The 12468-nt window shown below is 43.3% G+C and overlaps 1 protein-coding gene across 6 annotated transcripts in view; it reads right to left on the bottom strand.

The window, feature by feature from the left end:
- Positions 1 to 12468, bottom strand: part of NDFIP2 (Nedd4 family interacting protein 2) — a 155461-nt gene that overhangs the window by 66555 nt on the left and 76438 nt on the right. For all 6 annotated transcript variants that reach the window (XM_056555574.1, XM_056555578.1, XM_056555576.1 and 3 more), the window contains one exon: positions 632 to 719. In XM_056555574.1, coding sequence (XP_056411549.1) covers positions 632 to 719 — 88 coding nt within the window. The remainder of the gene's footprint in view (positions 1 to 631; positions 720 to 12468) is intronic.

Raw genomic sequence — 12468 nt, 5'->3', positions numbered from 1 at the left:
ACGTGATCGCCTGCCCAGCTTTCCGGTGTTCTCTCGCTCAGAGCGGCCATGGTCAACATGCTCCCTTAAAGTAGCTCTATGGGAGAGCTGGAGATACAGCACTTGAATATCTCCGGCTCTCCCATAGGTGTGTCGTGTGGTGGTCAACAGTAGTCCGGTAGGTCGCTGGGGGTCCCAGCAGTCGGACCCTTCAGGATCAGACACTTATCCCCTATCCTGTGGATGGGGGATAAGAGGTAATGTTCCGATGTTCCCCTTTAAATGCCCCAGTCCTCACTAATCGGTAGGAGTCCGAGCATCCTGCGCAGCCCGCATATACCAGTAATGCAACGTTTCACCAACATTGGTTACTCCAGCTGTTGCAAAACTACAACTCTCAGCATGCTGGACAGCTAAAGGATGTTCGGGCATGCTGCAAGTTGTAGTTCTGCAACAGCTGGATACACCCTGGTTTGGGAAAACTGCAGTGCTAGCCTCCACACAAGAATCAGAATTCCAGAGGGTTCTAGGCAGCCTGCAAGACGTATCCCTTGCAGGTCCTTGCTGCTGTTTAGGAGCCGAATTCTGTAACCAAATGGTCATTTCGTAAAGTCCTGTACCAAAAATGCTTGTAAACAAAGAGCAGACTTACTAAAGAAAGCCAGCATAAAGATTCCATCATTCCCGACTCTCAACTGGTCCGCATCACTGAAGTCATCTCGTGGAGGGTATTCTTCTTCCTGGACCAATAAATTGGAGGGAAGAGATGAAAAATTTAAATAAGGGACAATGGTTATTTATATATTATAATAATAAATAATAATCATGATTAATATAAGGCACAATGGTAATTTATATATTATAATAATAATAAATTAATAATAAAAAAAAATAATAAATAAACATAAAACTTAGTTTTGTTTTTTTTTTCTAATATTAGCAATTCAAGAGCAGCTGAGAGCATCCAGCATAACGTGGAGGATGGGGTCCACAAGGTCAGCATTTGTTGATGTGAGTAAAAAAAATCTTGGAAAATAAAAAAAAAGTTTACGTATACATAGCTTTAACAAGTCCCTAACCAAGCTTTACACAGACACTGACAACTGGTAAGATATCCGTCATATACATCACACACATTATTAAAACTTTCAACCACAGTCTTCCCTCTACACGTATGTCCTGCTAAATGACACAGCAGGTTCCTGATCTCATGGAGGGGTTACACTATTGTTTATAAATACTTCTAAACTGAATTACTTGCCATTGGCAAGTGTCCAATCTAAATCAGCAATTTAGATTATACACACACACACTCACTATCTCACAGGTAAGTAAACCCCTCACATTTTGTAAGTATTTTATTACATCTTTTCATGTGACAACACTGAAGAAATGACCCACCTCTACAATGTAAAGTGGTGAGTGCACAACCCGTATAACAGTGTTGAAAGGGGTGCTCTGGGGACGTTAATAAAAATAAAAATGCCCCAAAGCCACCACAATACCTGTGTCCCCTGTAGTTATCTGTTGTCTCCTGAATATTATTTTCCTTGCTTGTAGCCCAGACTACAACTCCCAGCAGTCAGTGTGGCTGTGTAATGGCTGCCAGCCAATTGCTATTACTACCCTTCTCCCAGCAATAAATCATGATATTCTCTGAATGATAGCAGTCAGTGATTAGATCTACAGCAGGAAAAGAGCAGCTTTATGTACTAAGGAGACACTGAGCTGTTTATCTCCCGGCAAGATCCCCACACAGGGAGGGGAGGGGTGTCTGTGAAGTCAGACAAGACAGAAATCATGTGGTGTTTGTCTTCCAGGAGGGTGGGGGCTTGTCTCAGTGAGGGATTTGCACAAAGACAAGGTGGATCTGATAAGGATGTCTTTTTCTTACTCCGTGCATGTAAGTGACCGCTGAAAGAGGGAAAACTGCTCTATATAGCTAATGAATGATATTTAGACAAATAAATAAATTGGTGAGAGGGACAGGATGGACTATGGTTTTAGTTTCCAAGAGTACCCCTTTAATCAGAAAACACCGAAGCAAGGTGGTGGCAGCATCATACTGTGGGGGTGTTTTTCAGCAGCTAGGACAGGGTTGATCAAGGTTGAGAGAAAGCTGAATGAAGCAAAGTATGGAGATATTCTTAATGAAAACCTGATCCAGAGTGCTCTGGACCATAGGCTGGGCTCAAGGTTCACCTCCAAACAAGACATTGACCCTAAGCACACAGCCAATAATATTCTGTTAATGTTCTTTAGTGGCCCAGCCTGGCTTGAACCCAATGGGAAAATCTCCGGAGAATTCAGATTTTTTTTAATATTTGGCCACAACATAAGTTAAAGGGTGTAAAGACATTCTGAATGTATTGAGTTTGTGTGTGTGGGTGTTGGGGGGGGGGGGGGGGGGCAGAGTATTTTCTGCTGCAGAAGTGCTGTAGAAGAATTTGCTACCCATTGAAGTCAATGGGCAGCAAAACCTGAAAAATACACGTGTGACCATAGCCTTAGTCTTAACACGGAATATATTCACATATAGTTCTGCAGTTGACAAAATCTGCACTATTAGAGCCATTTTTTAATTGTAAAAGAAGAGACTTTCCAATTATAGAGTCACACCAAACAGACAGTCCATATCTCACTAAAATGATATCCCCTATTGTCCATTCTAAGCCGTCTAAACCTCCCCTTTTCCAGTTCGTCATACAACCAGACAAGGATGTCCCCAGCTCTATGTCCTTACTATGGAGCATCTTGCTGTGGCTTTACAGTCATATTCTTCAATAAGTGATATCTGTTGGCCTCCACTCCTTTAAGCAGTCCCTTTATAGGTCTCCTCACTCCTTACATCCCTGCCATCTCTCCCATCTGAGTTTAAAGAATTTGGGGCTCTTTCTAATTTTAAAATCAATACACAAGTCCGAGCACATGACTGTTTCCCTCTCCCTAGACATCTTCACTCGTATCTGCGGATGTGTAACAATTAGAATAATACAATACAGGAATTTAGGTGCATTACTGTGGTAGATGTAAACAATGACATTGGCTATCCCTCAACACTGATGTTAAAATTGAGACATTAGCCAGTATATCCTTATATGAAGGACATACACCTTTAAGTGTCAGCCACACTCCATTGATGGTTTGTCTTTCTGCGGATCTGACAGCGTTTTACACTCTTAATTTTGCTCCACTTTCATTCCATGCAGACAAAGATCTTCACTCTTGGCATTATCCTTCTTTGTCCTGGTTTGGATGTATGGTGACACTTAAAATGGATAGATATTCTTCCCAGCATCTTGTATTATTTCCAGACTCTGCCTGTTGGGGTTCCTGTATCTTTTTTTTCTCTGTAGACTTGGGTCTTCTGTGCTGAAATATATTTGGACCCAGAGCTCCCAGGGGCTGTTATTTTCTCCTTTTCAGAGGTGGGGGGTGTCTTTCGTCTCTATTATCTTGTCTTTCATTGTGCTAGATTTATGGATCTGGTTTATAATAGATCAGTGTAACAGTGGGTGGATCTTGAATTCCAGCTCTCGTCAGTGTCTCATTCGGGCCTCCCCTGGCTCCGTCATGACAGTTGCCTGGCAGAGACAGACCTCTCCCTCCTCTCTAGAGCTCTTATATTGTGTAGGGACAGTGATGTCAGGCATTTGGGGGTCTCCTCTAGGCCATGCCCTATAGTATCCCAGTGTGATAATCCTTTTTCCTATTGGTTCCCATGGGTGAACACATTCTGGAGTTGCTCAACTTGTTCATTTTCTATCTTCCTCTGGGTTGAAACCTCTTTCATTGTTTGATCCCCCCTCTCACTGTGCTTGGCTATTGCATCACCAATTGGCTAATTTTTACAACCCTCTCTCACCCAAGCAGTCACTGCATATGTTCTTCATGCCTTTTATGTCGGTGTTAGTTCCTCCCCTCCATGCCATACAATTTCCTTGGTTTACAGATGTTGCTAGACTTCAGAAGCCATGCCTCTTTTAATCCTGAAATGGGAAAGTGACCTGATAACACCAATTTGAGGGTGTCCCCCTGGTTTATCTTGTGTTGACAACACACAACCTGTGTGCATAACATGGACTAACTGGGGCACTTACTTTACATCGTGCAACGTTTATTGTGCAACCTTGGCAAAGTGGCTGTTGAACCTGCTTTATACTAGTAAACCTGAGCTACTGAAATGAATAGTAAATGTTGGGATGACAGAAGCTTTTATATATGCATAGGATACTGTGGCTATAGATAGACGGACAGCTTTATAACCTCTTGTATCCTGATGGGATCTATGACTTATGATTATATGATGTGTGGATAAATGCAGGGCAGACACAAGCGATGTTCTCTTCAAGTCACATTACTAAACAGCCCATAATCATCCTATCAATGCTGATAATACCGCTATTAGCATCAAGGTCAATGAGATACTTCAGCTACGCAATACTTGGGTTGATCTATGGCCAGCAAAATGTCTGGGCCAACTTAGTAAGAGTTAGTGAAATGTTCTGTAATAAAACTAGCAACTATTTTCTCTACAATTATCATAATTTACTGCAGACTTCATAACACTTCTATAGAGCGCTTAACAATAACAGCGGCACCATTATACCAAGGACAGAGTAAATGGCATCTCTAGATCATATTTAGTAATATACTAACAGTAACCATGCGTTAGAGAAGCCATTTACCTCAATATTGTCTTTTTGGGCATTGGGGACACAGTGATTATTTTTTGTTGTTTTTACATCATTGCATTGTGAGAGTCATAACTTTTTTAGCCAAATGAAAGCTTGTGTATCTTGTATTTCTTTTTCTGGAGGTACATATACAGTCAACCCTTTTTGACAAGACCAACCCAAGTTGAAAAAAGAGTCTTCTATGGGGGTGGTCCTTTCAAAGGGGGTAGTCTTCTCTCAGAGGTGGGCTTCTGAACAGCTTCTATTTTCTTTTATGGCATTCATCATGTGGTACAATGTGATCTTCCTGGGAGACCCTGGGGGTCACCGCTAGCATTGCAACCCATTGGCATCTTTTAATCACATCGCAGAGGCACTGATTAGGTGTCAGATGGCTGCTGTGGTAACTTTATATCACTGCAACAAAAACCCTCTAAACTACAATAATCCACAAATAGCCTGAGGTCACACATGACAGTTTTGTAACCAATGCCGGGAGAGGATCATGCAGGAAGGAGGTATAAAGGGCTTGCTTTGTATTTCCCATTCAGTTTAAATCCATTTTGGCTGTGGCTCAGTGTGACACCAAAATACAGGAATTTAAGTGCACTACTGTGGTAGATGTATACAGTGACATTGGCTATCCCTCAACACTGATGTTAAAATTGAGACATTCGCCAGTATATCCTTATATGAAGGACACACCAGAGCCCGCACACCAACGCCAAGGATTCTCAAATGTCACGGGACCTAGCTCTAAACCTACCTGTGCGTGATAAGCAAAACGGGGGCCAGTGGACAATTACGGTATCATTAGGTTGGCTCAGAGAGTCCTCCCAGGTACCCTCCAGCGTGGCTAAGCACACATACAATGGGAGGAGGGAGACAGACTGCAAGCCCCACCTAAGTTGGCTGATATAGGTGCATGGCCTCACAGGTGTTACCTTGATGCTGCCTGGAAGATGTTCAAGGTGCATTAACATATGGAGTTTACACACCTCCAAGTATAAAATTTAAACAACAACAAAAAACGTGGTCTCAAATGGCTGGACGTGCTCAACCCCGAATGCAGTTGTGCATTTATACTGGGGGAGCAGATCCTGCCCTTGTAGTCCGTTGCTAGGGGCGATCGAACTGCATTTGGGGTTGAGCACCTCCAGCAATTTGAGACCACGTTTTTTGTTGTTGTTTAAATTTATACTTGGAGGTGTGTAAACTCCATATGCAATGCGCCTTGAACATCTTCCAGGCAGCATTGAGGTAGCACCTGTGAGGCCATGCACCTATACTAGCCAACTTAGGTGGGGCATGCAGTTTGCCTCCCTCCTCCCATTGTATGTGTGCTCAGCCACGCTGGAGGGTACCTGGGAGGACTCTGAGTTGACCTAAAGCTGCCGTAATTGCCCACTGGTACCTGTTTTGCTTATCATGCACAGGTAGGTTTAGCGCTAGGTCCCGTGCCATTTGAGAAACGTTGGTGTGCGGGATCTGGTGTGTCCTTCATATAAGGATATACTGGCGAATGTCTCAATTTTAACATCAGTGTTGAGGGATTAGCCAATGTCATTGTATACATCTACCACAGTAGTGCACCTACATTTCTGTATTGTATTGTTCTAATTGTTACACATCCACACCGTCTATCTGGTGTAGGATTCTATTGTGGCACTTGTAGTCCGCTGCAGGCATCCTCCATTGTATGCATTTTTATTATGCTGGAGATCGCCCCTAGCAACGGACTACAAGGGCAGGATCTGCTCCCCCAGTAAAAATGCACAACCGCATTTGGGGTTGAGCACCTCCAGCCATTTGAGACCACATTTTTTGTCACACCAGCCACCAGTGTGACACCAGCCTAAAAGAAGCCCATTCAAACTCAGTCATTTTTTATCTTTTTATTCACTGAAAATGGGGCATGCTGCCACACAGAAAGGACTAGTAAGGTACTGTAGGCGATATATGGAGAGGACTAGTAAGGTACTGTTGGCGATATATGGAGAGGACTAGTAAGGTACTGTAGGCGATATATGGAGAGGACTAGTAAGGTACTGTAGGTGATACATGGAGAGGACTAGTAAGGTACTGTGGGCGATATATGGAGAGGACTAGTAAGGTACTGTAGGCGATATATGGAGAGGACTAGTAAGGTACTGTAGGCGATATATGGAGAGGACTAGTAAGGTACTGTAGGCGATATATGGAGAGGACTAGTAAGGTACTGTAGGCGATATATGGAGAGGACTAGTAAGGTACTGTAGGCGATATATGGAGAGGACTAGTAAGGTACTGTAGGCGATATATGGAGAGGACTAGTAAGGTACTGTAGGCGATATATGGAGAGGACTAGTAAGGTACTGTAGGCGATATATGGAGAGGACTAGTAAGGTACTGTAGGCGATATATGGAGAGGACTAGTAAGGTACTGTGGGTGATATATGGAGAGGACTAGTAAGGTACTGTGGATGATATATGGAGAGGACTAGTAAGGTACTGTGGGTGATATATGGAGAGGACTAGTAAGGTACTGTAGGTGATATATGGAGAGGACTAGTAAGGTACTGTAGGTGATCTATGGAGAGGACTAGTAAGGTACTGTAGGTGATATATGGAGAGGACTAGTAAGGTACTGTAGGTGATATATGGAGAGGACTAGTAAGGTACTGTAGGTGATATCTTAGACTTCAGTAATTGGGGACTTGCAGATAGTGAGCAAGTGAATGAAGGACAGATATTATATCTGAGCACAAGTCCATGATTAGACAGTAAAATGTAATACTCCCAGTACCTTTCCAATGCAATATACTGCAACATCCAATCTCATCCTTGTGGTTTCAAATCACTAAACAAGCTGAAACGCCTCACATAGTGATGGTATGGTAGTGCAATAAACTTAATTCTTCTGCAAAGAGAGTGCCAGTCCTCTTCATTATATTAGACTAGCTGAGTACCTGGTGTTGCCCGTTTTTTCCTTCCTAATCCTTGTTGGGGAGGAAAATCAACAAAGGAGGAAGCTTTTGACTTCATATCCCATCCTCACATATTGTCATCATATCCTGTCCTCATTTCCCGACCTCGTGTCTTGACCTCCTATCCCGTCCTCATATCCCATCCTCATATCCCATCCTCATATGCCATCCTCATATGCCATCCTCATATGCCGTCCTCATATGCCGTCCTCATATGCCGTCCTCATATGCCGTCCTCATATGCCGTCCTCATATCATGTCCTCATATCATGTCCTCAGGTGGGACTGATTTGTAATGAAGATATTGTAAGCTGAAAATAGAAGGGGATGTGGCTTTGTGGGACTGTGCATGATTTGAAAGCCAGACCGATGCACAAGGTCGGATAATAAAATGGGTGGGGCTTGAAGAGTGAGCTTGTCTTCGTGAGATGGGGTGTGGCTTGCAAGCCGGACTGACACATTCACCAGGAGATGCGGAGCTTGTGGAGTAAGGTACTGGAAGTCCCATATACTTGCATGGGACTTGAAACAAAAACCCATCTTTTATATAAGGTGTAGGTAAGGGTTAATTTAACTATCATATATTTTTATTTGACATATGAGTAATATGTGTACGGAAGTTATGTGGGAACATACATTTCTCAAAGATTTGCATGGGACTTTAACCCCTTGGGGACTGAGCCCATTTTGACCTCAAGGACCAGAGCATTCTATGCAATTTTGACTACTGTCACTTTAAGAATTAATAACTCTGGGATGCTTGTACTTATTAATTTGATTCCGAGACAGTTTTTTCGTGACATATTCTACTTTATGTTAGTGATAAATATTTGTCGACACTTGCATCATTTCATGAAAAATTTGAAAATGTTGCATTTTTATAACTTTGAAGCTCTCTGCTTGTAAGGAAAATAGACATACTAAATAAATTATATAATGATTCACATATACAATATGTCTATTTTATGTTTGCATTATAAATTTGACATGTTTTTACTTTTTGAAGACATCAGAGGGCTTCAAAGTTTGGCAGCAATTTCCCAGTTTTTCAAGTAAATTTCAAAATCAGAATTTTTCAGTGACCAGTTCAGTTTTGAAGTGAATTTGAGGGTCTTTGTGTTAGAAATACCCTATAATGGACCCCATTATGAAAACTGCACCCCTCAAATGTATTCAAAAATTCGAAATCTTCATTTTTACCGCTAACATTTTCTTGTAGACCCATATTTTTTTTATTTTTTGAAGGGGTAAAATTGTAACCCAATTTCTCTCGATTTAGGAAATATCTCATATGTTGATGTAAAGTTGTCTGTGGGTGCACTAGAGCAGTGTTTCCCAACCCAGTCCTCAAGGCACACCAACAGTCCAGGATTTTAATTTTTCCCTGTTCTATTCCAATGGAGTAACTGAAAAAACCCGGAATGTTGGTGTGCCTTGAGGACTGGGTTGGGAAACACTGCACTAGAGGGCTCAAAAGAGAAGGAGCGACAATGGGATTTTGGAGAGCAAATTTTGCTGAAATGGTTTTTGGGGGCATGTCTCATTTAGGAAGCTCCTATGCTGCCAGAACACTGAAAAACACCACACATACTATTTGAGAAACTACACCCCTCAAGGAAAGTAACAAGGGTACAGTGAGCCTTAACACCCCACAGGTATTTGACAACTTTGCGTTGAATTTGGACATGAAAATTAAAATTTTTTTTTTTACTAAAATGCTGGTTACCCCAAATTTTTCATTTTTACAAGGGGTAATAGGTGAAAATGTCCCCCAAAATTTGTAACCCCATCTCTCTCGAATAGGGGAATATCTCATATGTAGATGTAAAGTTCTCTAGTTGTAGGTGCACTAGAGGGCTCAGAAGGGAAGGAGCGACAATGGAATTTTGGAGAGAGAATTTGGTTGGAATTTAAGTCTGGGGCCATGTGCGTTTACAAAGCTCCCATGGTGCCAGAACAGTAACCTCTCCCCCCCCCCCCCCCCTCCACATGGGACCCCATTTCAGAAACTACACCCCTCACAGAATTTAATAAGGGGTGCAGTGAGCATTTACACCCTCCTGGCATTTAACAGATCTTTGTAATAGTGGGCTGTGCAAATGAAAAAACAAAAATCTGTCAGACACCTGTGTGGTGTAAATGCTCACTGCACCCTTTGTTACATTACGTGAGGGGTGTAGTTTCCGAAATGGGGTCACCTGTGGGCATTTATTTTTTAGCGTTTATGTCAGAACTGCTGTAACCAGCAGCCATCCCTGTGCAAATTACCAGTTTAGGCCTCAAATGTACATAGTGCGCTCTCACGCCTGAGCCTTGTTGTGTGCCCGCAGAATATTTTACATCCACATATGGGGTATTTCCGTATTTGGGAGAAATTGTGTTACAAATTTTGGGGGTCTTTTTTTCCTTTTACCTCTTATGAAAATGAAAAGTATAGGGCAACACCAGCATGTTAGTGTAAAAAATTATTTTTTTACGCTAACATGCTGGTGTAGACCCCAACTTTACCTCTTCATAAGGGGTAAAAGGAGAAAAAGCCCCCCAAAATTTGTAGTGCAATTTCTCCTGAGTACGGAGATACCCCATATGTGGCCCTAAACAGTTGCCTTAAAATACGACAGGGCTCCGAAGTGAGAGAACGCCATGCGCATTTAAAGCCTAAATTAGGGATTTTCATAGGGATGTACCCGGATGCAAGCGTTTCACCTGCCTCCTCCACCAAAAATACTGTACGTCAGTTTTCCCCAAACAGGGAGCCTCCAGCTGTTGCAAAACTCCCAACATGCCTGGACAGTCAATGGCTGTCCGGCAATATTGGGAGTTGTTATTTTGCAACAGCTGGAGGCTCCGCTTTGGAAAAACTGACGTACAAGACGTTTAAAATTTTTATTGGGGGGGCGCACAGTGTAAGGGTGTAGTTTATATGTAGCATTTTACTCTTTATTTAGGGTTAGTGTGGTGTAGTGTTTTTAGGGTACATTCACACAGGCAAGGGTTCACAGCGAGTTTCCCACTGGGAGTTTAAGCTGCAGTGGAAAATTTGCCACATTTCAAACTGGAAGCAGGAAACTTGCTGTAACCCCGCCCGTGTGAATGAACCCTGTCCTGTGCAGATGTAGTTATGCAACAGCTAGAGGCACACTGGTTGGGATTGGGAAACACTTTGTTATGTAACAGACTACCGCAGTGTTTCCGCACCACTGTGTTTCCTAACTCAGTGTTTCCCAACCCATGTGCCTCCAGCTCTTGCAAAACTACAACTTCCAGCATGCACAGTCTGTCAGTGCATGCTTGGAGTTACAGTTTTGCAAAAGCCGGAGGCACAAGGGTTGGGAAACACTGAGTTAGGAAACAGACAATGTTTCCCAACCAGTGTGCCTAAAGCTGTTGCAAAACTACAACTCCCAGCATGCCCAGACAGCCGAAGGACATGTTGGGAGTTGTAGTTATGCAACAACTGGAGGAGAACAGTTTGGAGACCATTGTTTAGTGGTCTCCAAACTATAGCCCTCCAGATGTTTCAAAACTTCAGCTCCAAGCATGCCCAGACTGCCCAGGCATGCTGGGAGTTGTAGTTCGGCAACATCTGAAGGGCCAGATGTTGCCAAACTACAACTCTCAGCATGCCTGGACAGTCTCGGCATGCTCTGAATTGACATCTGGAGCGCTACAGTTTGGACACCACTGTATAGTGGTCTCCAAACAGTTCCCTTCCAGATGTTGCAAAACTACAACTCCCAGCATGCTGAGACTGTCTGGGCATGCTGAGAGTTGTAGTTTTGCAACATCTGGAAGAACACAGTTGGGAGACCACTGCACAGTGGTCTCCAAACTGTGGCCCTCCAGATGTTGCAGCAGCAGCAGTGAAGATCAGTTTACAATGATCTTCACTGCTGCCTCTGATGCTGTGGTTGCCTCCACTTGTCTGCCGGTCCTCCCCTGCTCCACTCGCCGATCCTCATACCTTGGTCCCCACCTGCCGCCGGACCCTGCGTGGCCAAGGTACCTGCCGCCATCTTCCCCCGCTCTGTCCCAGCTTCCAGGGCCGGGCAGAGGGGGAAATGAACTTTAACCCCACCCCCCAAATCAATCCCGCCCCCCCCCCCCCCCCCGCCACCAACTGCCATTGGTCGGTTAGTCCTAATTTGGGCAATAACTGACATGGCATTGACCGAAATTCACGGGTGTACAGGTACGCCCTTGGTCCTTGGTGTACCCGTACGCCCTTGGTCCCCAAGAGGTTGAACAAAAACCCTGACCCTCACAAATGGGGGTGAGTAAGGGTTAAATTACCTATCCTATGTTTGTTGTTGACATATAAGTAACATGTGTGCCAAGTTTCATGTTAATATCTTTAACCATTTGGACGTGATGCTGGAACATGCACACATACATACACACACATTGGGGGAGATTTATCAAAACCTGTGCATAGGAAAAGTTGCCCAGTTGCCCATAGCAACCAATAAGATTGCTTCTTTCATTTTGCAGAGGCCTGGTTAAAAATGAAAGAAGCGATCTGATTGGTTGCTATGGGCAACTGGGCAGCTTTTCCTCTGGACAGGTTTTGATAAATCTCCCCCATTGAGTTTTATATATATATAGATTGACATGTTGCTACATAGATATGGATATGTGCACCATGTCATGCATTAGGAGCACTGACTGGATTTATTTGGACATAGGACAGCCATCAGTCATAACTGAGAACATCCAAGCGTGTGGATGCCTGAATCCAAATTTGGATTCAGGAAGGAATTTTTCCCCCCCGATATGGGGCAACTGGCATCAGCCCCCTAAGGATTTTCTGCCTTACTCTGGATCAACACAGTAGGGACACAATAGAG

Source organism: Hyla sarda, chromosome 2 (assembly GCF_029499605.1).
Source record: "Hyla sarda isolate aHylSar1 chromosome 2, aHylSar1.hap1, whole genome shotgun sequence".
In the NCBI taxonomy this organism is placed as follows: domain Eukaryota; kingdom Metazoa; phylum Chordata; class Amphibia; order Anura; family Hylidae; genus Hyla; species Hyla sarda.
Note: the sequence above shows the minus strand (reverse complement) of the source record. Positions and strands in the feature narration are given on the sequence as shown.